The sequence below is a fragment of the Manis javanica genome, chromosome 4, assembly GCF_040802235.1.
Source record: "Manis javanica isolate MJ-LG chromosome 4, MJ_LKY, whole genome shotgun sequence".
Lineage (NCBI taxonomy): Eukaryota > Metazoa > Chordata > Mammalia > Pholidota > Manidae > Manis > Manis javanica.
Genome location: NC_133159.1, coordinates 71,194,444 through 71,221,781, shown reverse-complemented (window position 1 = coordinate 71,221,781; position 27,338 = coordinate 71,194,444). Strand labels below are relative to the sequence as shown.

Genomic DNA, 27,338 nt, shown 5'->3' with positions numbered 1-27,338 from the left:
GTTTTTAATCTTGTCTATGTAGATGACAATTGTAGTTTATTTTAGAGGATGTAACATGGAAATGTTTATTACTTAGAGTCAATGCTGTATGTTAGATTCATATTGTACTTCGTATATGAAGTAACGTGGATGACCTTGGTAGAACTTGAAAACCTTTCATCTTGATCCTTACACAGATACACACACACACACACACGTTATTGAGCTCTACCATGTTCTATATGGGAGCACCTGGGAGTAAATAATGCAAAATCCTTATATTTTGAAGGACATACAGCTGATTCTTATACATTGGTTTTATATTTGCTTTCATATTTTTAATTGGATACTATTCTATAATTTTTTTTTTAAGGAGATGCCCACATAGAAGAGTGACAGCAGCTGGACTAAATGTTTCACTGCTGAACTGATTCCTCAGGTCTTCTGGCTCTGGCAATTGCTATGGGAGAGTGGATGACTGTTACAGATCCAGGTCTGTCTTCAGGTAACTGAGTCTAAATTAATTGTAAACTAAAGCAGTAATTGTAAAGGTGAAATTTTCAGTGATACTATAAAATAATTACCACAGATATTGAAGATGTAACTAGAAAAAGACATTGATATTTCTAAAACGCCTAGTTTTCATCGTCAGAAGAATCAGGGAGGGCTAAGCATTGTGCCATAATTAGTGGAGTTAAATGCTTCAGAAGGATAATAGCTTACTTGATGCATTTGAAGTAAATTCATTGACTACTTCAATACATTTCTTTGATTTTTCATTTGATCACATCAACTTTGAATGGCATAGTTGTTTTTGTGTTTTTATAAGTTTGAAGTACTATAAATTATGGTAGTATATTATAGTTTAACATGCTTACTTAGAACATCACTTTATAGTTGTATCTTTTTGGAAAAAAGTATATTGCTTTCATTCAAAAATTAGCTTTGTCCTAATTTGAAAATACTTAACATAATTCAGAATCTTTGATAACAGAGATTGTTTGCTTTGCATGCATTTTTATAAATTATTTACAAGAATACCTTTTATTGATTCTTTCAGAAAGCAAAAATCTTTCTCAATATACCTCAGAAACAAAGATGTCTCCATCAAGTTTATACTCACAGCAAGTGCTGTGTTCTTCAATACCTTTATCAAAAAATGTGCACAGCTTTTTCAGTGCCTTCTGCACAGAAGAGAATATTGAGCAAAGTATTTCGTATCTTGATCAGGTAACATTTTTTTTTGTAAAATGCAATAGCAGAAATCATGTTATATAATAGAACATATCAAAGTTATGAGAAAAACAACTGTGAAACACAAGTAGTATGTTGTTGTATATTGGCTCGGAACTTGTAATATATTTAGTTTGAGAAAACCTTGGTGACGACCTAGTCTAGATTCAGGGTAAGTGTGTTTGTCTGGAGCTGGCTGGCTCCACATCACCCTAGGGGCCCCTCCACTGGGGGTCTCCCCCTTATTTTATTGGCGCAGAAGCCTGAGTGCCTTTCTCCAGGTCACAAGTGATTGCAGAGCAGAGGTTAAAAGAGTCCAGTTTGCTCAGTTCTTTTTCCCTCAGGGTATTTATTTTCTTAACTATCTTAGAAAGATTTATTTCTTTCAGAAAGATTTCCTTTGTTTCTTTACCAAGTTGTTCAGTAACCAACTTTCAGGAATATGTTTTCTCCTATTAGGAATTGACTACTTTTGGCTTTCCTTCATTATATGAAGAATCCAAAGGTAAAGAGACAAAGAGAGAACTAAATATAGTCACTGTTTTGAATTGTATGAATGAGCTACTTGTACTTCAGCGGAAGAATCTTCTAGCTCAGGAAAATGTGGAAACACAGAATCTGAAACTGGGAAGTGATATGGACCATCTACAGAACTGCTATGCAAAACTTAAGGTAGAAATTGCATATCAGTCTATTTCAATGCCATTATTATGTAATTTGATACTGTAAATTTTTTCATTGGTTTTATCAAATTCTAATTTTCTTAAGTTTTAGGGTTTTTTAACCTGGTAAGTAAAAGTGAACTTAATCAGTCATACCGCTTCCTTGTGTCTATGTTGAAGGCATTGATTTTATGAACTTTTCAGTGACTTGCTGAATTTGTAGAAAAATTGGGAAGTAGTAATATCTGAGGAAAATAAACCCCTACCACCACCACCACTCAATCTTGCCTAATAAAGTAGATGCTTAATTTTCAAAAGTCTTACTCTGAGAGTCTATATCAGTTAATTCCAAGAAAAATATTCTTGAGGGCATCTCTGCCAAAGTTGCTAAAGCTCACTAGTGCATGGCAGTAGGCCAGTTAACTTGTGACTCTTAGAAGTCCCTAGGGCTCTGGAGAAGACCATAGAAGAATGCTTTTGTAAACTTGCTTGATTCCCTGAGCAAAGGAAATATTTTTTTATAGGGCCATTGATCTGCTACCTTAAACTATAGAATATTTGTTGCTGGCTTCTGCTTTGCTTCCATTCATTCTTTTATGTTTTCCAAAAAAATTTTTTCTTTTTCATTTATTTGAGAAGGCGAGGGAAGAAGGTACTCAGAGGCACATTATGGTAGGGGCTTATATTATGACTGTATAACATGAAGGATGTAACAGAATCCAAGGCAAACTTTTTCTAAAAACACTGTTTTACATTGGGTTTCCTTATTTGTAAAAATAAAAGCCTTTGAATATGTATACTCTACAAGGTCAGCTGCATTTTGGTTTTTCATCTGTTAGCCATTCCTACTTATTTTTTTCCCCTCTATATCCTCTCTTCACCCAGTTCCTCCAAGAACAGATAGCAATGTAAGAAATAACAATAAAAGCCATTAGAGAATAATATCTCCTGTATAATATCTTAATATATAATATATAAAAACTATAATATGTTATATATATAATAAATATATAATATCTTTAAATCCTCTCGTCGGGATTGTACTATAAACAAGTAGCCTAGAGTTGACCTATGTATGAACACATAACATTGGGGATTGACTTAGAGAGGCACCTTAACTCCTCAGCAGCACCTAACCATACCAGCCTGTCATTACCTAATGCTGTTTTATGTTGTCTTAGTTCATAGACAGTGATAACAGTATGTTTTCTCTTTAATAATGTATTTAGGTTTTGTACATCCTATATACTTAAGGGATAGAAATTATCCAACTATGTGTCTTGGCTGACTGGGGAGCTGTGGTGGGAGGGAGGGGTAGTTGTGTAGTTGGTACCCTCTAAATTTACAAAAAGGCTGTGGGTTGTGAATGATACTTGAATCTTAATCAGAGAGACCAATGGAGGGCCTTAGGAATTAGGGTGACCCAGAGTTGTAAACCCTAAATGGTGGTAATTTGACATTAAAACTTTTTATATCTGGGTACTCGTGGCCAAGTGTCTTGTTTAGTAGCTAGTGAATAGTTACATAATGATACTGGTAATATGGCTAGTGAGCTTTTGCTCTAAGGAGTGAGCACTTATTAGGACTTCCCAGAGTGTAGAGTGTTTTCCAGGATATTTTCTAATTTGGGATTTGAGTGCCAAAGTTACATATTTTTCTGCAGGTACATACGTGTATTTGTTGACCTATCCTTCCCAGAGTTTCTAGGTGTAGCATATGACTCATTCATTTCAATTTGTTGAGCAAAATTTATTATTTATGTGCTAGGCACTAGGTTTCAAAGATGAGTGAAACTCAGTCCTTGCTTACAAGGAGGTTGTAGAACACTGGTAGGAGACACATTGAACCATAATTACTTGCTTGATTAATTGTTCTTAGGGTAGAGAGTAGGAAAGGCTTCATGGAGGGGTAAGACGTGATCTGAGATTTGAGGAATGAATAGAAATTTGCTAGTGTTTGGAAAAGACATTCTAGTCAGAGCATATAATCTGTATAAAAGTATGGAGATATGATAGAATTTTACTTTCAGGGAATACTCAGTAGCTCTGTGGGAGCTAAAGTATGTGATGAGCATTAAGAGGTAAGGCTGGGACCCAGGCTGCAGATGATATGAGAGGCATTGAACAGAAACCTGGAGACACTGAAGAATGTAAGCAGGGGGAAGCCATAATGTAAATATTAATCTGACAGCAGGGCAGAGAAATCATAGGGGGATGTGCACATTTGTATTTGGGATGGAGGTAGGGGGCTCAGAATGCCTGGTGGAAAGGACAGCTGCTAGCAGGCCGAGCAGGTGCCGGGCCAGAGAGCTTTAGGACTCAGAATTAAGGCAGTGTCAGGGAGAGAGTGAGATAGGAAGGAAACATAGGCAGCAGAATGGGTAGAATTTTATGAAAAATTGAATTTGGGGAATAAGTCATGGTCATGAATTTAAGATACCGTCCAGGTCTCTGTCTTGAGTTTACTGAGAATGATGATATGATTCACTGAGATAAGTGTAGGGGTGGTGTACAGATTTGCAGACATGCTGATAAGTTCAAGTAAAGTGTTGATAATCACTTGGAATGACTCTCTGATTTGACATATGGGACATAGCAGCTGGCCCAGAGCCTTTACATTTATCTATGTGAAGTGGTCTGGCAGGATAGGGGGTTTTAAACACTCCAGAAAGAGGATGCCAAAAATTATGACAGCCTTAGAGTAATCTGAGTTACATTCCTAAATTTTCTCTATCTTCTTGAGATACATTGTTGCAGAGATTGTGCAAATTGTTTTTTGTGGTAAATTATGACATAACTTGAGTGGTTTTTACATTTTATAAAAATAAGAGGATTTAAAAAACATTCCAGCAGCTTCATGCAAGACTTGGTTTTCTCAAGAAATGTGTGGAATGAATTGAAAGTGAGCATCTCATCCCACCCTGATCCCCGCAGTACTGCCGTTGCTCAGTGGGAAACAATGTTCAGAGGCTTTACCACCTGCGAAGGAGAACTGGTGGTGTGTTGTGTCAACCTTTTGACCTGAAGAGTTGCCACTTTGCTTGGTCTTCTTCAGATTTAGTTCTGAATCACTTTTGCCTCCTTCTCAAATAATGTGCTAGAGAACTGTTAAAAAAAAAAGTATTAAAAAAAACTTTTGAAATGTCCAGTATCAACATCACTGGAATAAATATGAAGACACTTTCAAGGGATCCACTTTGAAACTCTTCTACATACTAAAATATATTTAAATAAAATTTGATGTTTAAATACAGATTTTGTAACTTTATAGTAAAGAGCTTAATAATAATTGCTTTAAATAAACATTTTGTGTGACATAAAACTTTAATTTTAGCTAACAAACTCTAGTATGTATAAGTTTTTTTCCTAATCTTTTAAGAATTTAGTTGATCTGAATCCTACATAAATTTTAATCAAATTGCACATGAATGTTTTAGGAACAACTAGAAACCTCCAGGAGAGAGATGATTGGGCTTCAAGAAAGAGACAGACAGTTACAATGCAAGAACCGGAATTTACATCAGCTATTAAAAAATGAAAAAGATGAAGTGAGTGTCAGTTACTGAATATAAAGTTCAAGTGAAGTTAATGTTTTTTTTTGTTTTTATAATTTGAGGTGACCATAAGAGCCACTTTAAAACAGGAAAGAAACTTTTATTCATCCTGTGTCAATTTGTATGATGGACCTCTGTGTACAGTAGTGTTTCGTATTTAATTAGGTCAGGGGCTCTCCCTGCTGCAAGTGGATCCACTCAGCTTGTCCATAGCCTGTGACAACCAGTGTCCTGTACTGTCTGTTCTGGACTCACAGGCACTATCACTTTTTCTTAGGCACAGGGGTGCTTTAAATGCACATCTTTTATTCTTTGCCATACCTGTGTGTAATAGCTGGCATGCCTCTTCTTGCACTATCTTAAATACTGACATTGTTCATCCAGTCTTGCAGTTACTTGATTAAATGGGCACAAGAGTTACCATTAAGAAAAGCAATATACTTTAAAAATCTCATATCTGAAACTAAAGATACTAAGTTATAATCTCATTTCTGCTTTAGCAGTTACATAGTATTGGGACCTATAGAGTTAATGCATTTGAAATTTTTTTTTTATTCAAGTAAGAAAAAAACATTGTTTTTTATTGCTTTCCAGTTGATCTCTGACCATGTGATAATTGTAAAAATATAATACTTATTTTTAGTGTTGTATATGCTATTTTAACTATAATTGAGGACTTTTAGGGAAGCATATTTCTTTAAGGACTTTGCAGTGATTTAAACACATTTTACCGTATTTGATTATTTAACAGTATAACATTATATTTAGTGAGTAATGAAGTAACTAAATTATAAGGTTGCTTATGCATTATCCTTGAGATATTTCACAGAAAATTTTGACTTGTCTATTGATTACAATTAAATAGATTGAATATAGTTCATCTTTAATAAGGATTAAGTTAAACATGATCATCTCCAGCAGAGATTAAGAATGTCTATATAGAATAGACATACTTCCTATCAAGGACTGCCTGAGAAGCCCATAACAGATATAAACATTAGATAATCAGTGCCTGGCATGTAGTATGTACTGAGCAAATATTTGAGCTGGTTCTGTCTGCTGTTTGGACTTACTCTGATTTGGAAACTGTTTATGATCAGAGAAAAAACAAACCTTTTTACCTGTTGCCATGTGCCATGGCTAATTTGCCTTGTCACAGATTGATGAAAAAATGGAGAGATTCAAATCCGTATAAGGAAGTCACCACGAATGAGCAGATGACTTCTACTTTGTTTCAGATGAAGTTTTAATCACTTTAATACTTTGCTAAGCATTCCTGGTTTCTAAATGATCAGAATCTATATGTAGGGTGAAAGATGTAGAAGATAATTGAGAAAGTTAGCAGCTCCGGAAATTTCAGAATTGAAAAATAAAAACTTTATGTGATTCATTTAATAATATTTTGATGAGTGATTTCCAGTTGTTATGACAGAAGAAAGAATAATCCTAAATTTTTAAACTATTTAATGGAAAGGTAAATGCTATGACTTCTTTTCTTTTGTGAAATTGTAAGTCTTTAACTGGGTGTATCAATCCTAAAGGGACTCATTTGATAGGAAATGCTTTTTTCAGGTACAGAAATTACAAAATATCATTGCAAGTCGAGCTACTCAGTATAATCATGATATGAAGAGAAAAGAACGTGAATATAATAAATTAAAGGAACGTCTACATCAACTTGTTATGAACAAGAAGGATAAAAGAATAGGTAAGGAGCAGCTGGTTTAGATAGAGCAAAGAGAATGAATAAGCTAATATTTTGCCAAGAAGTAAATGTAAAAGATCCAGCCCATTAACTCATCAGTGTTATTGTCATGCTTTATGCAATTGTTTTTAGATGGTGTATAGACATATAAACCAGAAATTCAGACATCTGTTTAATGATAAATTTTGCTTTACTTAGCTTCATTAGTTGCTTATAAGAATTGTGTACTTCTTTTTAACATGACAGGGGTAGAATTAACCTATAGTGAAACACTAAGCCAGAGGACATTAATCTTCCATAGTAAAAAATCGATAATATTAAAAATCAGGATTTGTTTCTGAATATCAAAAGAAGTATGATTGTAGTTAACTTCATAAAGTCATTTATGTCTGTTTAAGGTCTTTTAAATGTTTAGCTTTGCATTTTTGAAGCCACTAGTCAAAAGGATGGACTATGAAAGTTATATTTATGCCTAAGGTATACTTTTACCTAGTATTATTCTTCTGAAAATTAAATAGCAGCGTATGTCATTGAATTGTGTGCATAATTCAAGTAAAAGTGTATGCATATGCACAAAAGTATAGCTTCACAGACAAAGTTTTGCTGTCCCGATAAGACTCAGGGATTAGGAAATCTGTGCATTTATTTATTGAGGAGTGGTTTCCAAGTGAACTGTAGGCTGTCCTCTAACCTACATTATATGGCTATACCCCTGAATTGCCTTTCCTAACTTCAACCTGGACTTGCTGATACAACAGCTGATGAGCAGATGTTTCAGGCTGTCACGTGGTGTTGGCTTGCTGTCAGCACACAGTTCAGTGTTGAGCATGTCGCGGCCATTCTGTACAGCAGAGCTGCTGCAGTTATTCAAATATTTTATTTTAAAAATCAGCAAAAAATGAAAATGTCATAAACAGTTAAGACAAGGTTGGAAATCTTTAGGTATTCTGATGTAATAAATCTTAAACTTCACATGGACACTCATTGGTTTTTTAAGGTTAGTTAACCCCTTGTTCATTCATTGAGCAAATAACAAAATTGAAGAGCAGGATGAAATGCTGGAAGTATAAAATGTAGCTAACACCTAGTTAGAGAAGTTTATTTAACATTTAACCTTGGTTTTCTGGGGGATCTGGTTGTTCTGGTCCAAACCCAGTTGGAACTGACAGATTCATAATGATTTTATGAGCTCTAAAAATTACAGTGATTTTATTCTCATCTTACTCCCTCCTTATGCCAACTGCCTCCATCTCCACCTGGGGCAGGAGAGATATTAATTCTGTCAGGGGCCTTGACTCCTCCGATGGTGGTGGTGATGGAACTTGGCAAACTTTTTCTGTAAAGATTCAAGTAAGAAATATTTTTGGGTTTGTGGGGTCAGTGGTCTCTTGCCACACCTATTCATCTCTGCCAGTATAACACAAAAGTAGCAGTAGATGATATATAAACAAATGGTGTGGTGAATGTGTTCCAATAAAATATTTACAAAGCAGTCGTAGTTTGCCAATGCCTGATGATGATAATGCTAATAAAATAACATTTATTAAGTATGTACTGTATTAAGTGCTTTAACATTTCTCTTATTCTTCACAATTCTTTGGTAGATACTTTCATTATTCCCACTGTATCTGTGAAAAAACAGGCTTAGCAGTTAAATAGCTTGCCAGTATCTCAGTGCTTATATGTGATGGAACTGGAACTTAAAAGTGTAGGCTGGTGGCACTCAAATCCTAATCCACATGCCAGGTTCACTTGTGTCCCTAATGTGTACTCAGTCTGTTAAGGTTTGAAACACTTAAGCATGTATGGTAAGAATTGGTTTTGTTTTGTGCATTTATGTTTGTAGCTATGGAAATTCTAAATTATGTTGGGAGAGCTGATGGAAAAAGAGGTTCCTGGAGGACTGGTAAAACTGAAGCCAGGTGAGTTCCGATTTAAACTGACAAATTTTAACCAGACTTTTCTTTCTGTACTGCATTTTTCTACTGACAGTTTCTTTCTCAGGAATGAAGATGAAATGTATAAATACCTCTTGAATGATTACGAATATCGTCAGAAACAAATCCTAATGGAAAATGCTGAACTTAAGAAGGTTCTTCAGCAAATGAAAAAGGAAATGATTTCTCTTCTTTCTCCCCAAAAGCAGAAACCTAGAGAAAGAGCAGATGATAATACAGGAACTGTAAGTGGCTCTTTCCTCCCTCATATGGTTTCAGATTGCTAATTAGAACAATTAAAACAGTAGTTAGGTATTCTCAATGGGACACTGTTGATACTTTGGGCAGGACACTAACTGCTGTGCCACCTCCAGTCACTGTGACAACTAAAAAAAGTGTTCCTTTATGTTTCCAGATATACTCTGGGAAATTATGGAGATGATTTTCAGAGGACTTAATCTGTACCAAGCATTGTGATCAGTACTTTATAAGAATTGTCTCATTTCACACTCATGATATGATGCTGTTGGTATTAAAATTATCCCCATTTTATAGATGAGGAAATGGAGGCACAATAGTTATCTCAGTATCACACATGACAAAACTAGGATTTGAATTCAAGTCTGTCTCCAGAGGTCATGCTTTTAACGACGGTGCTGAATAGTCTTTAAATAGTTTAGTTTGAGTCTTGGGAACTTCAGTAGGCTCTACTTTTCAGACAGGGAAACTTTGGGCACCGAACGAGGCATTTGGTCCATGAATTTATTAAATGTACATTACCTTCTAGTCCCTGGAAAGAAGAAGCTAAAAGGATTTTTAAGTTTTTCCCTTGTCTTAGTTCTTAGTTAGGCTGCCCTAACACAGCACCATAGGTTGGGTGGCTTATAAACCAGGGAAATTTATTTCTCAGTGTTCTGGAGTCAGGGTGCCAGCAGGGGTGGTGTCTGGGGAGAGCCCTTTTCCTGGCTGCAGACTGCTGACTTCTTGTATCCTCACCTGCTGGAAAGAGAGCTCCAGGCGGTCCCTTTCATAGGGATGCTCATCCCGTTCATGAGGATCCCATCTCACAAAGGAAGGCCCCACCTCCTGATATCATCACACTGGGGGTTAGGATGTCAATGATATGATGCTATGATATTAAAATTATCCCCATTTTTATAGATTAGGAAACTGAGGCACAATGGTTATCTAGAACTAGAATTTGAATTCTATCTAGAACAGCAGAACTAGAATTTGAATTCAGATCTTATCTCCATAGGTCATGCTTTTAATAACTGTTTAAATCATACAATTTCAGTTTTGAGGGAGCACAAACATTCAGTCCATTGCATCCCTCTAGAAGCTGTCTTTGTAAGGCAGGCTTACAAAGCCTGTCTATGTAGAGAGGTAATTGTTACATATGTTAAGAGCTGTAATGGAGAGATAGAATGTATAAAACAGCAATTATGGCAATCAAAGGAAGCCGTCACAGATAAAGTGAAATTTGAGTTGACTCTTGAAAAATAAGTATGTGTTTTTGAGGTAGAAAACATGGGGAAAGCACTTGATGCAGGGGGAATAAAATTTGTGCAGAAGTCTGAAAAAACAAATTGTAATGGTGAAAAATTGTTTTAACTGCTTTATGTGTTTAGATTTTAGATTCAAGCAAGTGACTAAAATCTGAAAACAATATTGATTGAAAATGCTAATTACCAGCAAGTCTCTAGAATTTGGTTTTTAAATCTATGTTTAAGGATTTAATATGTTTGTATTTATATTTAAGGATTTTTATTTTGTAGAATCACAAATCAGTCCAAGTGATAAGCCCATCCTTCCTGTTTTTTTCTTGTTTCCAAAAAAAACAAAAGATATAAACCTGAATGTTCTTTTAAACTTGCCAATTTGGGTCCTGCCCGACCTCTTTTATTTAGTTGGCCTTTTCTCTCAAAGCCTGTCACTTTTAGTCCTTAACATTCAACTAATGCCTCTCCAAGGGTAGCATAATCTGTTACTTAAGTGGTTTCTTCTGTTTTGGGCCCAGCCTTTACTAGCCTCTCATTACCAGCTTTCAGTCAGAGTAAGGAGATCTTTATCAGATATTTAAATTTTTCTCTTATGCCTGTTACTCAGCCAGTGGATAGTATCCTGTATAACTGTTCATATTTCGGATATTTAAATTTGGAGAAACAATCTTTTAAGTATATTTGCTGTTTTTAAAAGATCTGTTTTCATAGATACTTTTTCTTTTAAAATTTAAGTACTTCAGTCATTCCTTTTCAGGATTTGGAGCATTATAGCAAGAGGAATAAAACATAACCTTGGAATGCCTAGATAGCATCCAGGTCTCATTCACTCATTGTTTTGCTATTTAATTGGTCCTGAAATATGTACACAAAGTTAAAGTTAAGCGAATTTTTAAATTTTCTTTTTGTGGTTTTAGAGTTTAATTAAGTTTGAGAAATGTGTAGCAATTATTGTTAATTTTTTAAATAATGGATCTGTCGTATTTGGATATGCTTTAACCCATATAGAAGGTGTAGTTTCTTGAAAATGACTGGCATGTAGCTCCAAAGGATTGATTAGCAAGCCCGGGAGTCACAGTGAACCAACATCCTAGGCCTTTCCCTACCTATTCCACCTGGGAAACCTTGACCCTTTACCAGCCCATCCCTGATTTCAGACTATTTATAGATTTCTTCAGACCAAGTTGCTTCCTCATTTCTACTGCAGCTACTTGTCGGAGCAGTCTCATAAGTCCTTCTTTTCATCCTCTATCTTCTCTTTTTTTGTCAGCAAGATATCATTCAAATTAGTGAAGCATATCCACTTTACTACATGTTAATAACCAATGAGGATCATTTTATTAGATGTAGATTGTGTCATGTACATTTTATTTAGTATTGTTTCCCTTTATTCTTTTTTTTTCACCTGTGAAGGTATATTTTATTTTATTTTATTAGTTTTTACATTTTTTTATTAAGGTATTGACATACACTCTCATGAAGGTTTCACAAGGAAAACAAATTGGTTACTAGAATCACCCATATTATTGAGTCCCCCTCCAGACCCCATTGCAGTCACTGTCCATCAGTGTAGTAAGATGCCACAGAGTTACTCCTTGTCTTCTCTGTGCTATACTGTCTTCCCCATGATCACCCCCACACCATGTGTACTAATCATAATACCCCTCAATCCCCTTCTCCTTTCCTCCCCACCCACTCTCCCCCACTCCTTCCCTTTGTAACCACTAGTCCCTTCTTGGAGTTTGTGAGTCTGCTGCTGTTTGGTTCCTTCAGTTTTGTTTCATTGTTACACCCCACAAAAGAGGGAAATCATTTGGTACTTGTCTTTCTCTGCCTGGCTTATTTCACTGAGCATAATACCCTCCAGCTCCATCCATGTTGTTGGCAAATGGTAGGATTTGTTTCTTTCTTATGGCTAAATAGTATTCTATTGTATATGTACCACATTGTCTTTATCCATTCATCTACTGATGGGCACTTAGGTTGATTCCATATCTTGGCTATTGTAATAGTGCTGCAATAAACATAGGGGTGCATATTGTCTTTTTGAATCTGAGAACTTGTATTGTTTTGGTAAATTCCTAGGAGAGGAATTCCTGAGTCAAGTGGTATTTCTATTTTTAGTTTTTTGAGGAACCTCCATATTGCTTTCCACAATGGTTGAACTAGCTTACATTCCCACCAGCAGTGTAGGAGGGTTCCCCTTTCTCCTCATCCTTGCCAGCATTTGTTGTTCTTAGTCTTTTCCATGCTGGCCATCCTTACTGGTGTGAGGTGATATCTCATTGTAGTATTAATTTGCATTTCCCTGATAATTAGTGATATGGAGCATCTTTTCATGTGCCTGTTGGCCATCTGAATTTCTTCTTTGGAAGATTGTCTATTCATATCCCACCCATTTGTTAATCGGGTTATTTGTTTTTTGGTTGTCGAGGCATTGAGTTCTTTATATATTTTGGGTGTTAACCCCTTGTTGGATATTGTCGTTTACAAATATATTCTCCCATACTGTAGGATGCCTTTTTGTTCTGCTGATGGTGTTCTTTGCTGTACAGAAGCTTTTTAGCTTGATGTAGTCCCATTTGTTCATTTTTGCTTTTGCTTCCCTTGCCTGAGGAGATGTATTCAGGAAAAAATTGCTCATGTTTATATTCAGGAGATTTTTGCCTATGTTGTCTTCTAAGAGTTTTATGGTTTCATGACTTACATTTGGATCTTTGATCCATTTCGAGTTTACTTTTGTGTATGGGATTAGACAATAATCCAGTTTCATTCTCTTACATGTAGCTGTCCAGTTTTGCCAACACCAGTTGTTGAAGAGGCTGTCATTTCCCCACTGTATGTCCATGGCTCCTTTATTCATATATTAATTGACCATATATGCTTGGGTTTATATGTAGACTCTCTAGTCTGTTCCATTGGTCTATGGTTCTGTTCTTGTGCCAGTACCAAATTGTCTTGATTACTGTGGCTTTGTAGTAGAGCTTGAAGTCAGGGAGCGTAATCCCTCATCCTTATATTCTTTATCCTGCTTTGATTCTATAAGGTCATATGTTAGTGAGGTATGTTACCTTTACCTATAATTTAATGTCCTGAGAGAATACCATAAAAATCATCTCATTTTATAAAAGAATTATATAAGAAAAATAAGACCAACAGCTGCTTTTAGTTTGCAGATCACTTCACAGGTTTATTTATTTAAATGGCTAAGGATTAGAGAAAAGTTGATGTAGTTTCAAACCTCAATTCTACTTTTAGCTGTGTGACATTGGGCAAAGCCCTCCACTTCTCTAAGCCTCAGCTTCCCCACTGTGTAATGTGATATGAGGACTGGCTAACCTGTGAAAGCACCCAACACATTAGGTAGCAAATAACTCCCTCACACAGCTCCATGCCTCTTGTCAGTAGCATATCTGGATATAAATTCATGTTTGAAGAGACCTGAATTGGGGAATTTCTATCTTCAATATTAATTACTTTTTCTCAAATATGTATGTTAAGTAGTGGGTCATATATATTTAAAGTATAACACAAAAATGATTTTGATAATTAGCTCTGATAGTCTATCTGATTACTACCAACTGGGTATCTAAAGCCATTTTAAGATAGTGGTCTTTCCTTTTCATCTCTCACCTCTTGTAGGTTATCTCTGATGTTGAGGAAGATGCTGGGGAACTAAGTAGAGAGAGTATGTGGGACCTTTCCTGTGAAACTGTGAGAGAACAGCTTACAAACAGCATCAGAAAACAGTGGAGAATTTTGAAAAGTCATGTAGAAAAACTTGATAACCAAGGTAACTACTGCCTGAATGCATGCATAGTGAGTAATAGCACTCAGTAAGCTCCTAGGTTTCAGCCACATTATAGGCTCCAATCTGCAATACTTTAGTTTAGTTTGGTGGTTTGAAAAGCAAGGATCCGTCTATTTCTAGTTGTAAGGTTTGAGCCTCACTGTGAAAATACTTTGCTCTCAGAATGACTCTTCTCTGAAAAGAGGACATCAAGTATCCATCTGTTCTGAGAGCAACATAAAATTGAATTAAGCGAACTAAGTCTCTTAGTACATCTTGGAAATCAAGAAATATCATAATATGAACCTTTTATTACTAGATACTTGCTGCATATTCCTAGGTTTGTTATAATTCATTTTAAAATTGTTTTCAAAGTAATAAATGTGCAATGTCAAATATCAGAAAATACATGAAGTAGAGTATTCAGGGCTCTGTTCCTTATGTGTAGCACTTAACATTTTGATGCGTATCTTCCTAGACTTTTCTCTATATATTTGCAAAGTATTTATTTAAAATATATAAAAAACAAAAATTGAACATTACAAACTTTTTTCTGCACTTTTGTTTTTTTCACTTAACAGTGTATTTTAGACACCACTTCCTGTATAGGTAGTATTGATAGACCTGTGTTGATGAATACATCCTTAACATATTCTGTTTGTTGAAATTTACATGCTTTTAAATCAAGAAAATTAATGTTCCTGCTCAGTAAATGTGCTCTACTTAAAGAAAAAAAATATATTCTGAATTGTTAAAATTATAAACTCACTGCCAATTGTCTTCAGTAGTAAAGAGCAATCAGCATAATTATTATAGTGCCAAAATTATACAAAGTTTTATTGATTTCAGTCATCACTATTTAGTAAATAGCAAGTATGTTTGGATTTGTTGAATTTAATGCCACAGAGCAAGATTTGTAGTAGAGCATTGATGTTTAAAGAACGCAATTTGTGAATTTATTTTTCTCTTCTGTGAATATAAGTTGTCCATATTTAATTAGGACTTAGTCTTGAATAAAGATTACAAATTAAATGTTCTTCACAGTAGAGCTATTTGTAAGGATATATTTAGTCCAAAAATAGTATGAATTTATAGCTGTTATGAACTCCTTTTATAGATGCTTTACTTTTTAAGTTTTTTCATAGTGTTAAAAAATATGGATTTAGTTTTATTATAGCTTACAAAATTTTTATAAAACATCAGAGTCTGGGAAGAGAAAAGTTCTGAGAACCTTATTTTAAATATAAGTCCAAAAAACACCATAAACTAAATGGTAGCTGTAAAACCTGTAATATTACTGGGTTTGTGTTAGTTTCAAAGGTACACCTAGAAGGTTTTAATGACGAAGATGTAATCTCACGACAAGACCATGAGCAAGAAACTGAAAAACTCGAGTTAGAAATTCAACAGTGTAAAGAAATGATTAAAACTCAGCAGCAACTTTTACAGGTACATTTGAATTATCTTCTTCCCTGTGAAGGGCCAGAATTTTACTGAATCTTAGAAGATTTTTATTCCTTTGTTTCATAAGATGGGTAGTTTTGGCATTTTTCTGCTGTATTCTGAGTTCTGCTTATAAAGGTACACTGCATGCCATTCCTTAGTTAGTGCTCTGCCAGTGTGAAAATGAGGGTCCTCAGTTGACTTTCTGATTCTTCATAATCTGGCTTTGCATTAAAGTTTGAGCTGCCTTCCCTTGCTTTAATTTCAATTTGGAGAGTTGCAGGGACTCTCTGGAGCTTACTATGTTTTAAAATTTAATAGCAGCAGCTTGCTACTGCGTGTGATGATGACACCACTTCACTGCTACGAGACTGTTACTTGTTGGAAGAAAAGGAACGCCTCAAAGAAGAATGGTCTCTATTTAAAGAGCAAAAAAAGAATTTTGAGAAGGAAAGACGAAGCTTTACGGATGCAGCTATTCGCCTAGGGTTGGAGGTATTTTAAACCATTAGCTTTCTTTGTAGAGCTTTTGAAAGTTCTAGAGAGGCCTCAGTACAATGCATCTGAGTTCTTCTTTTCACTGTTTTTTTGCTGAAATATCCAGTTTTTTGCTAAAATATGTGATTGATGTTCTCATAAACAACTTGAAGTGGAAGGGATGCTAAGCACATGAGCTGTTGTTGCAAGGGATATTGTTTTGCCTTTACCAGGTTTGGGAATTGACACTTATTTTAAACTATAAGCACTTACCCTTTTGTTTTGGCTTTCTGCTCTTCAGTGTTACCTTCACACAAAAGATTTCTTTTGGACATTTGTCATCTATCCACTGTCAATAGGTGTAGTGTTAGAAGACAGTGCAACCAAGAGCATGTTTGTATTTTTAAAAAAAGGAAGTACAATAAAAAATGTTCTCCCTCTCTGCCACCCTTCACCCAGGGAGGTATGTGTTCACAGGTAACATTTGGGACGGTTGTGTATACACTTCTGTAGCTCACTTTTTGACTTGTTTAGCATTTTACTATCTATACATATTTCTATCTCAAAAATTACAGAAGTAACATCTGAACATGGTTTAAAAAAATAGACCCATACAAAAAGCTATCAAGTGAGAAATACCATCCATTCGTATCTCTAGTTTTATTCCTCAGAGGTAACCCTTGTTAAAGTTTGTAATTCTTCTGGTAAGTACTATCTTAACTTTATATTATAGTCTTTTTTTCTTGAGATCAGTCTATTGAATTCCTGCTGTGAAAGATAAGAGTTTAGTGTCCTTATTGTACTTCCCTTCTACATATGATTTCTTCATAGTATTGTCACTTTTGTAAACCATGTTTTAAAAATTTGTTTCTTTCTGATTGACTTTTTTACTTTAGGTAAGTAATATGCTCAGTGCTGCAATGTTGATGTTGGCTCAGCTTCGCACAGTATCAGTTTATTCCTGCAGTGAAAGATGGGGGCACTCTTATAGTTACCCTTGTCCCACTTTTGCCCCTTTACCTCCCAGTTTTTGTCTATGATAATATTTTTCATTGTCAAGTCTTGTCACGTTTATTCTCTGTAACATAAATCAGGTATGAGTATTTTGCCTAAGGTTGAGACTTAAAACATTAAAAACTGGGAAAGAGCATTGATAATATCAGGAGTATGTAAATAATATTCATTCTATAACCAAGTAAGACATTTGTACACATTAAATGTACATTATTAAGACTTTGCCACCTGAAAGAGAACTTCCATTTATCACCATGTAGTGAATTCTTTTACTTTCTTTGTAGCTTCCTTTATGATTTTCTGAGTCAGATTCAGCTTATATTTTATATTATTCTCTTTCTTGGATTCCTTTTTCAATTTGCTATATTACCATCTTAAATAATTTTCTCATAAGTAGTGCATGAGTGAAAAGTATTCTGAACTCTAGAATATCCAAAAATATATTCTTACTGCATTGGTTTGACTGGATATAGAAATTAGTTTCCAACTTTTTCCTCAAAACTTCATTATTTCATTTCTTCTAGTTTTTGTTTTGTAAATAAGAAGCCTGATTATCATATAATTAACATTATTTTGTAGATGCCTGTGTTTTGTTTTCTACCCCTCTCTGGAAGCTTTGGAAATTTTATATTCTTAAAGTACCTGAATTTTACCATGATATATCTAGTAGCTTCATTTAGCCTGAAGTCACCATACTTCTTCAGTTTAGGGATATTTCCTTTGATTCTGTTTTTTCCTTCTTTGACTTGTCTTGCCTTCTGGAACTTCTCTTAGGCAAATGTGTGGCTTTCTGGGTCTATCTGTAGAGTACCTTATCCTCTGAATTTAGAGAGATTCTCTCACTTTTATCTTGTGCACTGCCAACCTGGTATTAAACAAGGTCAGTTTTATTATTTATCCACTGAGTTTTTTTCAGAATTTATCTTTTAAGTCTTCTAACGTTCTTATTTTTTATTATTCTTTGTATAACACTATTATTTTACCAGAAGTTCACAAATCTGATAATTCATGGTCTAGTTTTATAAAAAGATTACCTTGAACTATTATCTGTGGTCAGTTCTCTCTATTCATCTTGGCCTTTTTCTTTTATGCTGTTGGTTTCCTTCAAATACCTGGAGATGCATGATTCTGCATTAATATTTTATGAATGAAAGACTATATGCTGTTTATTTAGCTGACATGGATTTTCTCCCCAATTGTGAAAGTCATTCTCATCAGTAGCTATCTCTGTGAGGAAACAAAAGCCGTTTGCACCAGCATTTTCTCCCATCATACGGGATCACCTGTTCCTGAGCCTGTATCTCCCATCCTGCTCTAAGAGATGTAGAGCATCTTGCCATTTTTCTATACCACTGCCGGTTTGCTGCCTCTGGTCACTGGGGACAGTGAGGCCAGTGAAGGTTGGGAAGGAACGATAAGACCTGAGGGGAGAGGGAGGAGTCAGTGTAGGATTCATCAGCCGTGCAGAAGCGGAGGGGGCATATGCCCTCTGTGGTGTAGTGGTGGGGCTGCTGATGCTGGTGACTGGTATCCTTGAGGAGCAAAGCAGTGCTTGAGGACGTCATAGCTCCTTTTTTTCAAGTGATTAATTTACAGCAGAGTATTTTTATTGAAATTTTATATTTATAATGTTTTGTATGTTCAGATGGTATGCTGATATGCTATTTTTTTGCTGTCCATTTGAATTTTTGAAAAATTTATGTGAAAATAATGGTCAGTTAGTTTATTTAGGTGAAAAGGGTGAATTTTAATTTTTTTAATATTTAAATGAAAATTTTCTTATTTTTTCAGGTTAATTCATTTAACTAAATATACATGATAGCGATAGCCAGAATGCAAATATAAATACTAGAGCAATCGTGTGAAATGGCAACTGTGTGAATGTTGAAATATTGATCAGTATTTCTTTGGCTTGCTTGTTATGTTAGAGAAAGGCATTTGAAGAAGAAAGAGCCAATTGGTTAAAGCAGCAGTTTTTAAATATGACTACCTTTGACCACCAGAACTCAGAAAATGTGAAAATTTTCAGTGCCTTCTCAGGAAGTGAGTACCTCATAAACTTCTTTAATCTGAAAATGCGTGTAAACACATTACTGTAAATACTATAAAATTTTGGAGATGACCAGTAAGAGTTCTCTAATTGGAACTAAAAAAATCAACATTTATTTAACTGTAGTCAGAATGGGAATGACAGGAGGACTGTGCATATCAAAAACAACTTTTGTTGTGAGTGTAATAATATCGGATTTTTGAAAATTGACAATCTAGAAATATTTTTAAAATGAGATTCTTCTAAATATGGAATATGTGTTAAAAGAGTGGCAAGATTAGGTAGACTAGAGTCAGGGCCAGAGCAGGTATTCAGATTAATTTGTGTCTCATACCAGACTCAGAACTGCAGAGAAATCATCCTAGCTTATTACCTTCACTCTGTTTAACACCTCACCATATGTACTGCCTTTTTTCCTTCATTTTTAATCAGGTTCTGATCAGGACAATGTCACAGCGCCCTCAAAGCCACGGCAGAAAAAGCTTTACAGAGTGTCTAACAGGTCTCCAGTCTGCACGTCTAAACTGACCAAATCTCTTCCTGCTTCTCCTTCGACTTCAGACTTTTTCCAGATGTGCTCCTGTGCATCTGAGCATAGGTACTGGTCCCTAGGTGATCCTTTCACATGTCTCACACGTCCATAATGTTGCAAGAGTTGCACTGTTGAGGAAAAGTCGCTATGTCTTTAGTGTCAGCAACAGTGGAGGCTGTGGAGAGGAAGTTAGTAGGTTGATTCGTTCATTCCACGAATTATTTTTGTTATGGGTTCCATATAGACCCCTGTTAGGTGATGGGAATACAATAGTAAACAAGGTGTCTGTCCCTGTCTTCTGGGAGCTAAATCGTATAATGTGATTCTTTTTATTTCATACCTAAAATGCAATTTAAAATGCGGTCTTAATTACATGAATCACTTACTATTTGGAGTACTTTAATTTTGTTAAGTAGGAGGATATTGTTTAGACAATTCTTGCAGAGCACAATTTTAAAGTTTCTTTTAGTGTGCTATTTTATCAGTAGAGAAAAGCCTCTTCATCTTTACTGGTAAAGAGGATCTGTGCCTGTGCCCAAGGATAGTAGGGCAGAAAGTTGTTCTCCACCCCACCCAACCCCAGGAAACCCATACATTGCTATTAATACATTGTGTTTTGGTATTTTTCTCTGTCTTAAATTGCTAAAGCATTTTCTAAGGTATAATATCAATATTCCAGGATTAATTTTGAACTAAGCAGATAGGACATTCCTAGTGAGATAGGAATAGAAAAGAGCAAAGGGCTATGTTGAAAAGTGTGGGGTGATCTCTTTCCTCTTAAGTAGTAGGAGACCGTGGCATGAGGTCCTGTCAGTTTGGCAGGAGCCTCAGAAAGCAGGAGTCGAGGCTCTAGCATGCTTGGCCTCTTATAGTGAGGGACAGGCGTGGAGGTAAGTGTTGAAGAAACCAGCTAGCCCTTGGGCCAAGAATTGCTACAGATGAATTTTATAACAAAAATATGAAGATTTTAAAAAGGACAAGACACTCTTAGTTAACTTTTAAAAGAATTAGGACTCTAAACACTCGGGGGCAAAAGAGCTGGGGCAACAGCTCTCTAGGCAAATGTTGTAACCCTGGTGTGTTTGTGGATGGCGAGTGTCATTAGTGAGCCAGACCAGGAGGCGGGAGATGCTGGTGGGACGTGGGTAAAGGTCACACCTTATAAGGCCCTGGGTGAGTAGATTGGGGTTAAAATCCTTATGTAAAAGTTCAAATATATACAGTTGTGGAGAGAATGAAGTCATGAACCCCTGTGTACCCATCACCCAGCTTCAGCAATAATCATCTCATGACAGGATCTTTTGTATATAACACCACTCAGCTGTCCATCCCCAACACACACACATTCTTGAGTTTTCTCTTATAAAATATTTTAGTCTGTTTGAGGGTCAGATATTATTCTAAGGGATGGAAAAGTATTGGAGACTTTAAAGCAAGAGAATGAGCAAAACTCTTTTATTATGTGGAAAACATTGTAGGAGCCAGTAATTTAAGCCAGAAGATCCAGTTAGGAAGCAGTAGTGGAGTTGAGGGGAGAGAGGATGGTAATTTGGACTAGAGTCATAATATGACCATAGGAATCCTTGGATTTAGGATATATTTTGCTTCTAAAGCCAGTAGATTGACCAATGGGTTGAATATGGGAGGTGAAAGTTTTATTTAATTTACAGTAAAAAGATTTTATAAGCTCAAAGTATTTTCTTACATGGAATGTTACTGAAACCCCCAAATTTGACCAATCAAAACTATCTGTGGTTAGATAGATATATCTATAGTTCTGATTAGATATAGACAAGTTACAAATAATGCAGTCTGTATCTGAGAGTGAACATAGCCTAGTTGCTTCAGTTATTTTTATGTATTTAGAATTTTTTTACTTTTTTACTTATTTATTTTTAGTTATGAAGTATTTAACATAATATTCCTTGAAGACATTGTTTTGTGTTTAATAAAGATAAAAAGTCCAACACTTAGTACCCACATCATAGGGCGTTGCAAGATTAAGTTTCAACATATGCAAAGCACTTAACACAGTACTTGGCCTATTATAAACCTTCAGTAACTGGCTGTAAAAATTAAAATATATGTGAACACAAATGGATCATAAAAATGTTTTTCTGGTTCTTGTATTCCAGGGGCTACACTGAGGAATATTGTTGGCCTAGGAAAAGAATTTTGGAGTGTAAAGAAACTCTACTAAGCTATTTACAGTTACTGATCTCTAAAGATCAACATAGAAAAGAGTTGTGTAACTGGTTATTAGGAAAGAAGCTGTGCTAGACAGTTTTTGAAATTTTAAATTACTTAGTAATTTGGATTCCTTGCTCCTGAAGCCATCTTGGTTCTGGGTTTGTAATAAAGTTATAGCAAAATAATTAGGAATATTTGCAGCTGACTTCTACAACATCCTCATTGGTCTTTCACTATAGAGAATTTTACATAAAGGCTGTGCCTGAATCCCATGCAAAGTAACTCATGTACTGAATTACTTAGAGAACTTAGTTGATCCTTGATGTCATCTCATCGGAGACGTGGGGATTCTGAAGGCTGAATGATAAATAAGGAAGCTTTTTTTTTTCTCAAAGTATTGGCAAATAAGTATAAGTAATTTGTTAAATTGTTTTTGGTTCAGACTTTTAGAATTAAAGCAACTTTATTTTTTAGGATTGCCACATTATGAGGTTAAGTTAGTAAACCAGTCACAAAAAAATGTACATTTAGGGGAAAAAAAATTTGTGAAAAAATTGCCTTAGATACTCAGTTGATAAAAATGTATTGTTCATTGACTTATCCCTATAGTTTTGAAAGTAATTACTTAACCAGATTCCTTTGATTGGAGACTGGTTGCCAAGTATAGCTCTTACTATGTCACTGCAGATGGGAGTCATGTCTGTTCAGACACTAAGATTGTTAGTGTCTGACTCTTAAAATCGGTGGAGCACCATTGAAAGTGCTGCTAGTGTGTGTTTAGTTACCACCTGACCCTATGATATAGGTTCTGTTACCATTTCTGTTTTACAACTGAGGAAGCTGAAGAATGGGGAGGTTTAACTTGGTGAAAGTGACATCGTTAGTGGTCCAGCAGGATATGGATCTATACCATCTGACTTTAGAGTCTGGACTATTAGTTAACCACTTTCGTAGGCACTCATTAAATGTGTCGGTGAGACGGGTAGATGAAAGCATGCATGTGTGAACAAATGGGTAAGTAAAGAAAGAAACCAAAAAGAGATTAGAAAATAGTAGCAGGAAGATGGGGATATGGGGGCTTGCAGAACCCACCTGTTCTGTATTTATCTAAGGCTTCCGTTGGGCAGCCTGCTTCAGAGTAGACTTTGAGATAAAGTAAATAAATGGATAAACATAAGTAGATGGAGAGATAAAAGTGGTAAGTTTAGGTCATTTTGAAACACTTCTTGATCTGTGTGTCCTCAAAATTTACTTAGCATGGGACAAGGGAGCAATCAGATGTAGATATTCAGGCATATCTAAAGTATAAAAGGAGGAGGGGATGATAATATTAAGATCTACCTTTTTTTCCCCAACAGTTCAATCAATGTACTGAATATAACTCCTGAAGAAACTAAACCAAGTCAGGTTGAAAGAGAATGTACAAATCAGAAATGGAGCGTGGCATCAAGACCTGGCTCACAGGAAGGTTGCTGTAGTGGGTGCTCCTTGACCTCCACAAATGCTCATGTAGAAAAAGATGATTTACCTTAGATACTTGGACTGGAACGTTTTTCACGAACATGTTCACCGCATTTCACATCTAAGTTGAAACAGGGTGTGTCATAAAATCAGTCATCTCTAATAATGTAAGATGGTCTGACTTGTTTGTTTAGATTTCCCAGTTCCTCCCCAAAGAGCTAAATATTAAATCTATTTAAAAGGATGTAAAAGCTTTGGATATCTATTTTTAGTAACAGAAGCATCTGATTCTGTGAATAAAGGAATGTATAGGTGTTTGGATGGACGCAAAAGCACTAGAAAGAGTTTCCTCTTATAGGTATTAAAAATAGCACTTTTAGGAAACTGATTATTATAAATGTTTAATTTTGTCTCATATAGTTGGCATTGGAAATTTAGCCTTTACTTGAATGTATACTGTAGATTTTTAACAAAGCAAGTTCTATATTTATTATGTTTAGTGTGATTTGAAATTTCCTCTTTCATATGTTTTAAATAAAGTAAAATTTATGTATGTTTTGTACATAGATATACATGATTATGTTAAGAGGCTTTAAGATTTAAAGTTTTACACATCCATAATTACAGTATTTCATGCCAGATTTTTTTTTTTAGTGGTATTCTGTTTACAGATGTGTTAGAGCCATTGCCACATCTAAGAATTTTTTGAACCCATCTGAGCAATAAATACTCAAAAGCTATTCCTGAGGCTGAGTTCTTTAGATAATTGACATTACTAACATTACATTTTTGAGATTTCTACAGCAAGAGTTTTATATATGTAGGATATTATAATTTTTCAAAGGACTTTTGTTTGGAGGGTAATAAAGGCAAGACAGCAAAAGTACCTTTGATTAGAACAATATAAGAATACTGGTTTAAGATATTTGGATGATAGAAGATATTAAGATATTTGGATGGTGATATTTTCTTTACCAAATGGGTGCCAGTACTGTGACATCTGTACTGGCTAGGGCTTTGTATAGTTGCCAATAATTTTTTAATATTTCACTGAGGTATTTGCCACTAATGTTAAGGAAATCTGACAATGTAAAAACATCAGATTTTGTAATCTTGATATTATGGTACTCTGGACAAACTTGTATCATTTCATTTTCAGAACTTATGACATTTCTTCATGCAAGTCACTACTATTAATAATTTATATAATATATATTAATATATAAAATTATATAAACATACACATTTTTATATAAAATGTATAAGTTAGTATAGGCCCATGCTCCTTCCCAGGGTTTTCATCAACCTCATTCAAGTGCCTAACCCTATTTGTCTCTGTACATAGAAGCCTACACAGATCAGTCCTTGCTAGGTATTATAGTTGAAGCCCATCTGCCTTCCCGTTTTCTAGCAGTTCAACCACTTAAACACCCTGTTGTAACTGTTCCATTTAAATTCATCATTTTGAAGTATTTTTGTTATCCATTCACCATATAACTCTTTGGAGTTATGGAGCAGCAACCATTTTTCCGGGGCTGATAAGACATCATTGAGTATCTTATAAGACATTAATGAGACTAATAACAAAGGAACCATGTTTATAGTCTCACAAAGCTGGGTCTTGAAAAAAAAGCAAGTTAGTCACTTGGCCTTCAGCTTGTTACATGGTCACCTCTTCACCATTTACAATATTAGAAATGATACAAAGTTTCAGAGATAGTTCTATATACCAAAGGAGGGAACAGTTGGAATACACAATTCTTTGGCTTTTGAGCAATGATGTGATCAAAGAAAATCAGAAATGTTGAAAATGAAATCAGTGTTTGTTGAGAATTTCTCCCCCAAGGGGTTCCCATAATATCCTTTACCAGAAACAAGCGTTCTAGTTCTTAAGGTAAAACTCCCACTTTAGGGAATATTTTATTCCATGACATTGATTTCTACAAGGCACCATCTCTGTTTTTTGTTGTTTTTCCATTTTAAAGTTGACTGAATTATCATATTGGAAAGAAAAATTCCTTGAGACTTACTTTGAAATCTTAAGTTGAAAGAAACAGTCAAATGAAAGCCAGATTCACTGTACTTTGAATAAAAGTCTTCATAGATCTGCTAGAAATTGATGTTACATAACAGCATCAATTTTGCTTTACATTTCAGTCCAAAATGATTCCCAGTTATGCTAAATTTACCAGAATGTTGGAATGGTTTCCATGTTGGAAAACTGACTCCACGGCATAAAACTCCTAGGATTTTGTCTCCCTCACCTTCCTGGATATTTGCAGTGTACTGATCCAGCTGTGCCGTATATGTAGTCTTATATTTAGCCATGATTGGATAATGGTAACACGTTGTACTTTAGCTTGAGAGTCTTGATACTCTTAAACAGTTTTCTTGTTTACCAGTATGTAAATGTGAAATATTTTGTACCTCACATTTTCTTTTACATGACATATCCATTTTGAATTTTGAAAGCATAAAAGTGGAAAAGAAAATGAGTAAAACTTTGTTTCCTAGCCTCAATTTTTTTATCTTCAATTTATGTTGATGAGAAACTTAATAATCAGAAAATTTAAATAGGTATTTTCTTGTAGAAGCAATATATTAAATACTTAGACTCACAGAGCAGTCCACAGCAAATTGTTACCTCCTGGTGTAAGTAAACACTTGTTACTTAGGAGTTGTGTATTTCCTTCCTTAACTTACCAGACATGTTCACAGGTTTATGGTAACATGGTTTTTGTGGAAAAACATTCTATGGTGCATGATGGGAAGGAGAGCACCCTGGAAGCCAGTCTTGCCTCCCCTGGTGCAGTGTTTGAAAGCATCTCAGGATGCCAGGAGAGGTTTTGCAGTGTGTATACCCACATGTGATTGCCTGTTAGAAAAATCTTTAAAATATGTTGCCTAATGTAAACCATGCTTTTATTTCTAGATTGGATTTAAAGTAAGTATGGGTCATGGAAATCTAGTAAATATACTTCTGCTTATATTTGTCCTTTTTTTTCAATTATTTTATAAGCATTTATAAAGTACCTGCTATATATACATCAGGGCTTACAACATGCTGGTCACTGGGGCTGGTAAGACAAGTACATTCTACCACCAAGAATCTCTGAGTTGAGTGGAACACCAGCCATATAAACCTAACTTGTAATAAAGAATGGTAAATGCTGTTCAAACATTCAGTCTGTTAATAAAACTTGGGGTGATTATTCTGCTCCAGGACTACATGTCCATTTTGTGACAGTGAGTGGCATGGCTAGTCTTCCAGTTGGTCTTTACATTTTTTGTATGGGAAGTACTATGTAGTTACATGTTATTTTGTTTTTTTCTACATCAAAATACAGCCTTGCAAAGTAGTATAAGATTTTCTGTCACAAACATGTATTATTATCTAATAGAGAAAGCATTTGTAAAGATTTGGGCCTTGTTGATAAAGATAATGAAATAGGTCAGTCTAATCCTTTTTCTAAATATGGCATTGAAGCTGTATGTAAAAGTGGAGGTGCTGTTGATTAAATTATTTGACTCATATAAAAGCTATTTCACTTGGCTGCTTAAGACTTCTTAAATTTTTTTTATATTTACAAAACATTATAGAGGGCTCAGAGGGATTGTAATGCCAATGATTCATACTGGTAAAGACCCACCTCAGCATTCATATATTTAAGATTCAGCAATATTTTTTACCTAGTTTAATGCTTAACACATAGTAAGCATGTAATATTAATGAAAAATAGAAAATATTAATGAAACTTAAGTAGCATGTTGCTTGGCATGAATGGACTATAAATTTCCAGTCAGGATCCT

General features: G+C 35.1%; 1 protein-coding gene across 8 annotated transcripts in view; it reads left to right on the top strand.

Moving 5' to 3' along the window:
- The window catches only part of SSX2IP (SSX family member 2 interacting protein), a 46,777-nt gene extending 20,031 nt beyond the window's left edge, over positions 1 to 26,746 (top strand). For 3 of the 8 annotated variants that reach the window (XM_073234208.1, XM_073234209.1, XM_073234210.1), the window contains exons 2-14: positions 353 to 484; positions 1,040 to 1,209; positions 1,672 to 1,884; positions 5,311 to 5,421; positions 7,000 to 7,135; positions 8,979 to 9,054; positions 9,125 to 9,314; positions 14,214 to 14,364; positions 15,674 to 15,810; positions 16,126 to 16,299; positions 19,224 to 19,338; positions 19,778 to 19,943; positions 23,426 to 26,746. In XM_073234208.1, the coding sequence (XP_073090309.1) occupies positions 442 to 484; positions 1,040 to 1,209; positions 1,672 to 1,884; positions 5,311 to 5,421; positions 7,000 to 7,135; positions 8,979 to 9,054; positions 9,125 to 9,314; positions 14,214 to 14,364; positions 15,674 to 15,810; positions 16,126 to 16,299; positions 19,224 to 19,338; positions 19,778 to 19,943; positions 23,426 to 23,600 (1,857 nt within the window). In that variant the 5' untranslated portion in view covers positions 353 to 441 and the 3' untranslated portion in view covers positions 23,601 to 26,746. The remainder of the gene's footprint in view (positions 1 to 352; positions 485 to 1,039; positions 1,210 to 1,671; positions 1,885 to 5,310; positions 5,422 to 6,999; positions 7,136 to 8,978; positions 9,055 to 9,124; positions 9,315 to 14,213; positions 14,365 to 15,673; positions 15,811 to 16,125; positions 16,300 to 19,223; positions 19,339 to 19,777; positions 19,944 to 23,425) is intronic. The other 5 variants (XM_073234212.1, XM_037012514.2, XM_073234211.1 and 2 more) reach the window with 5 other exon arrangements.
- Positions 26,747 to 27,338: the final 592 nt, after the last annotated feature.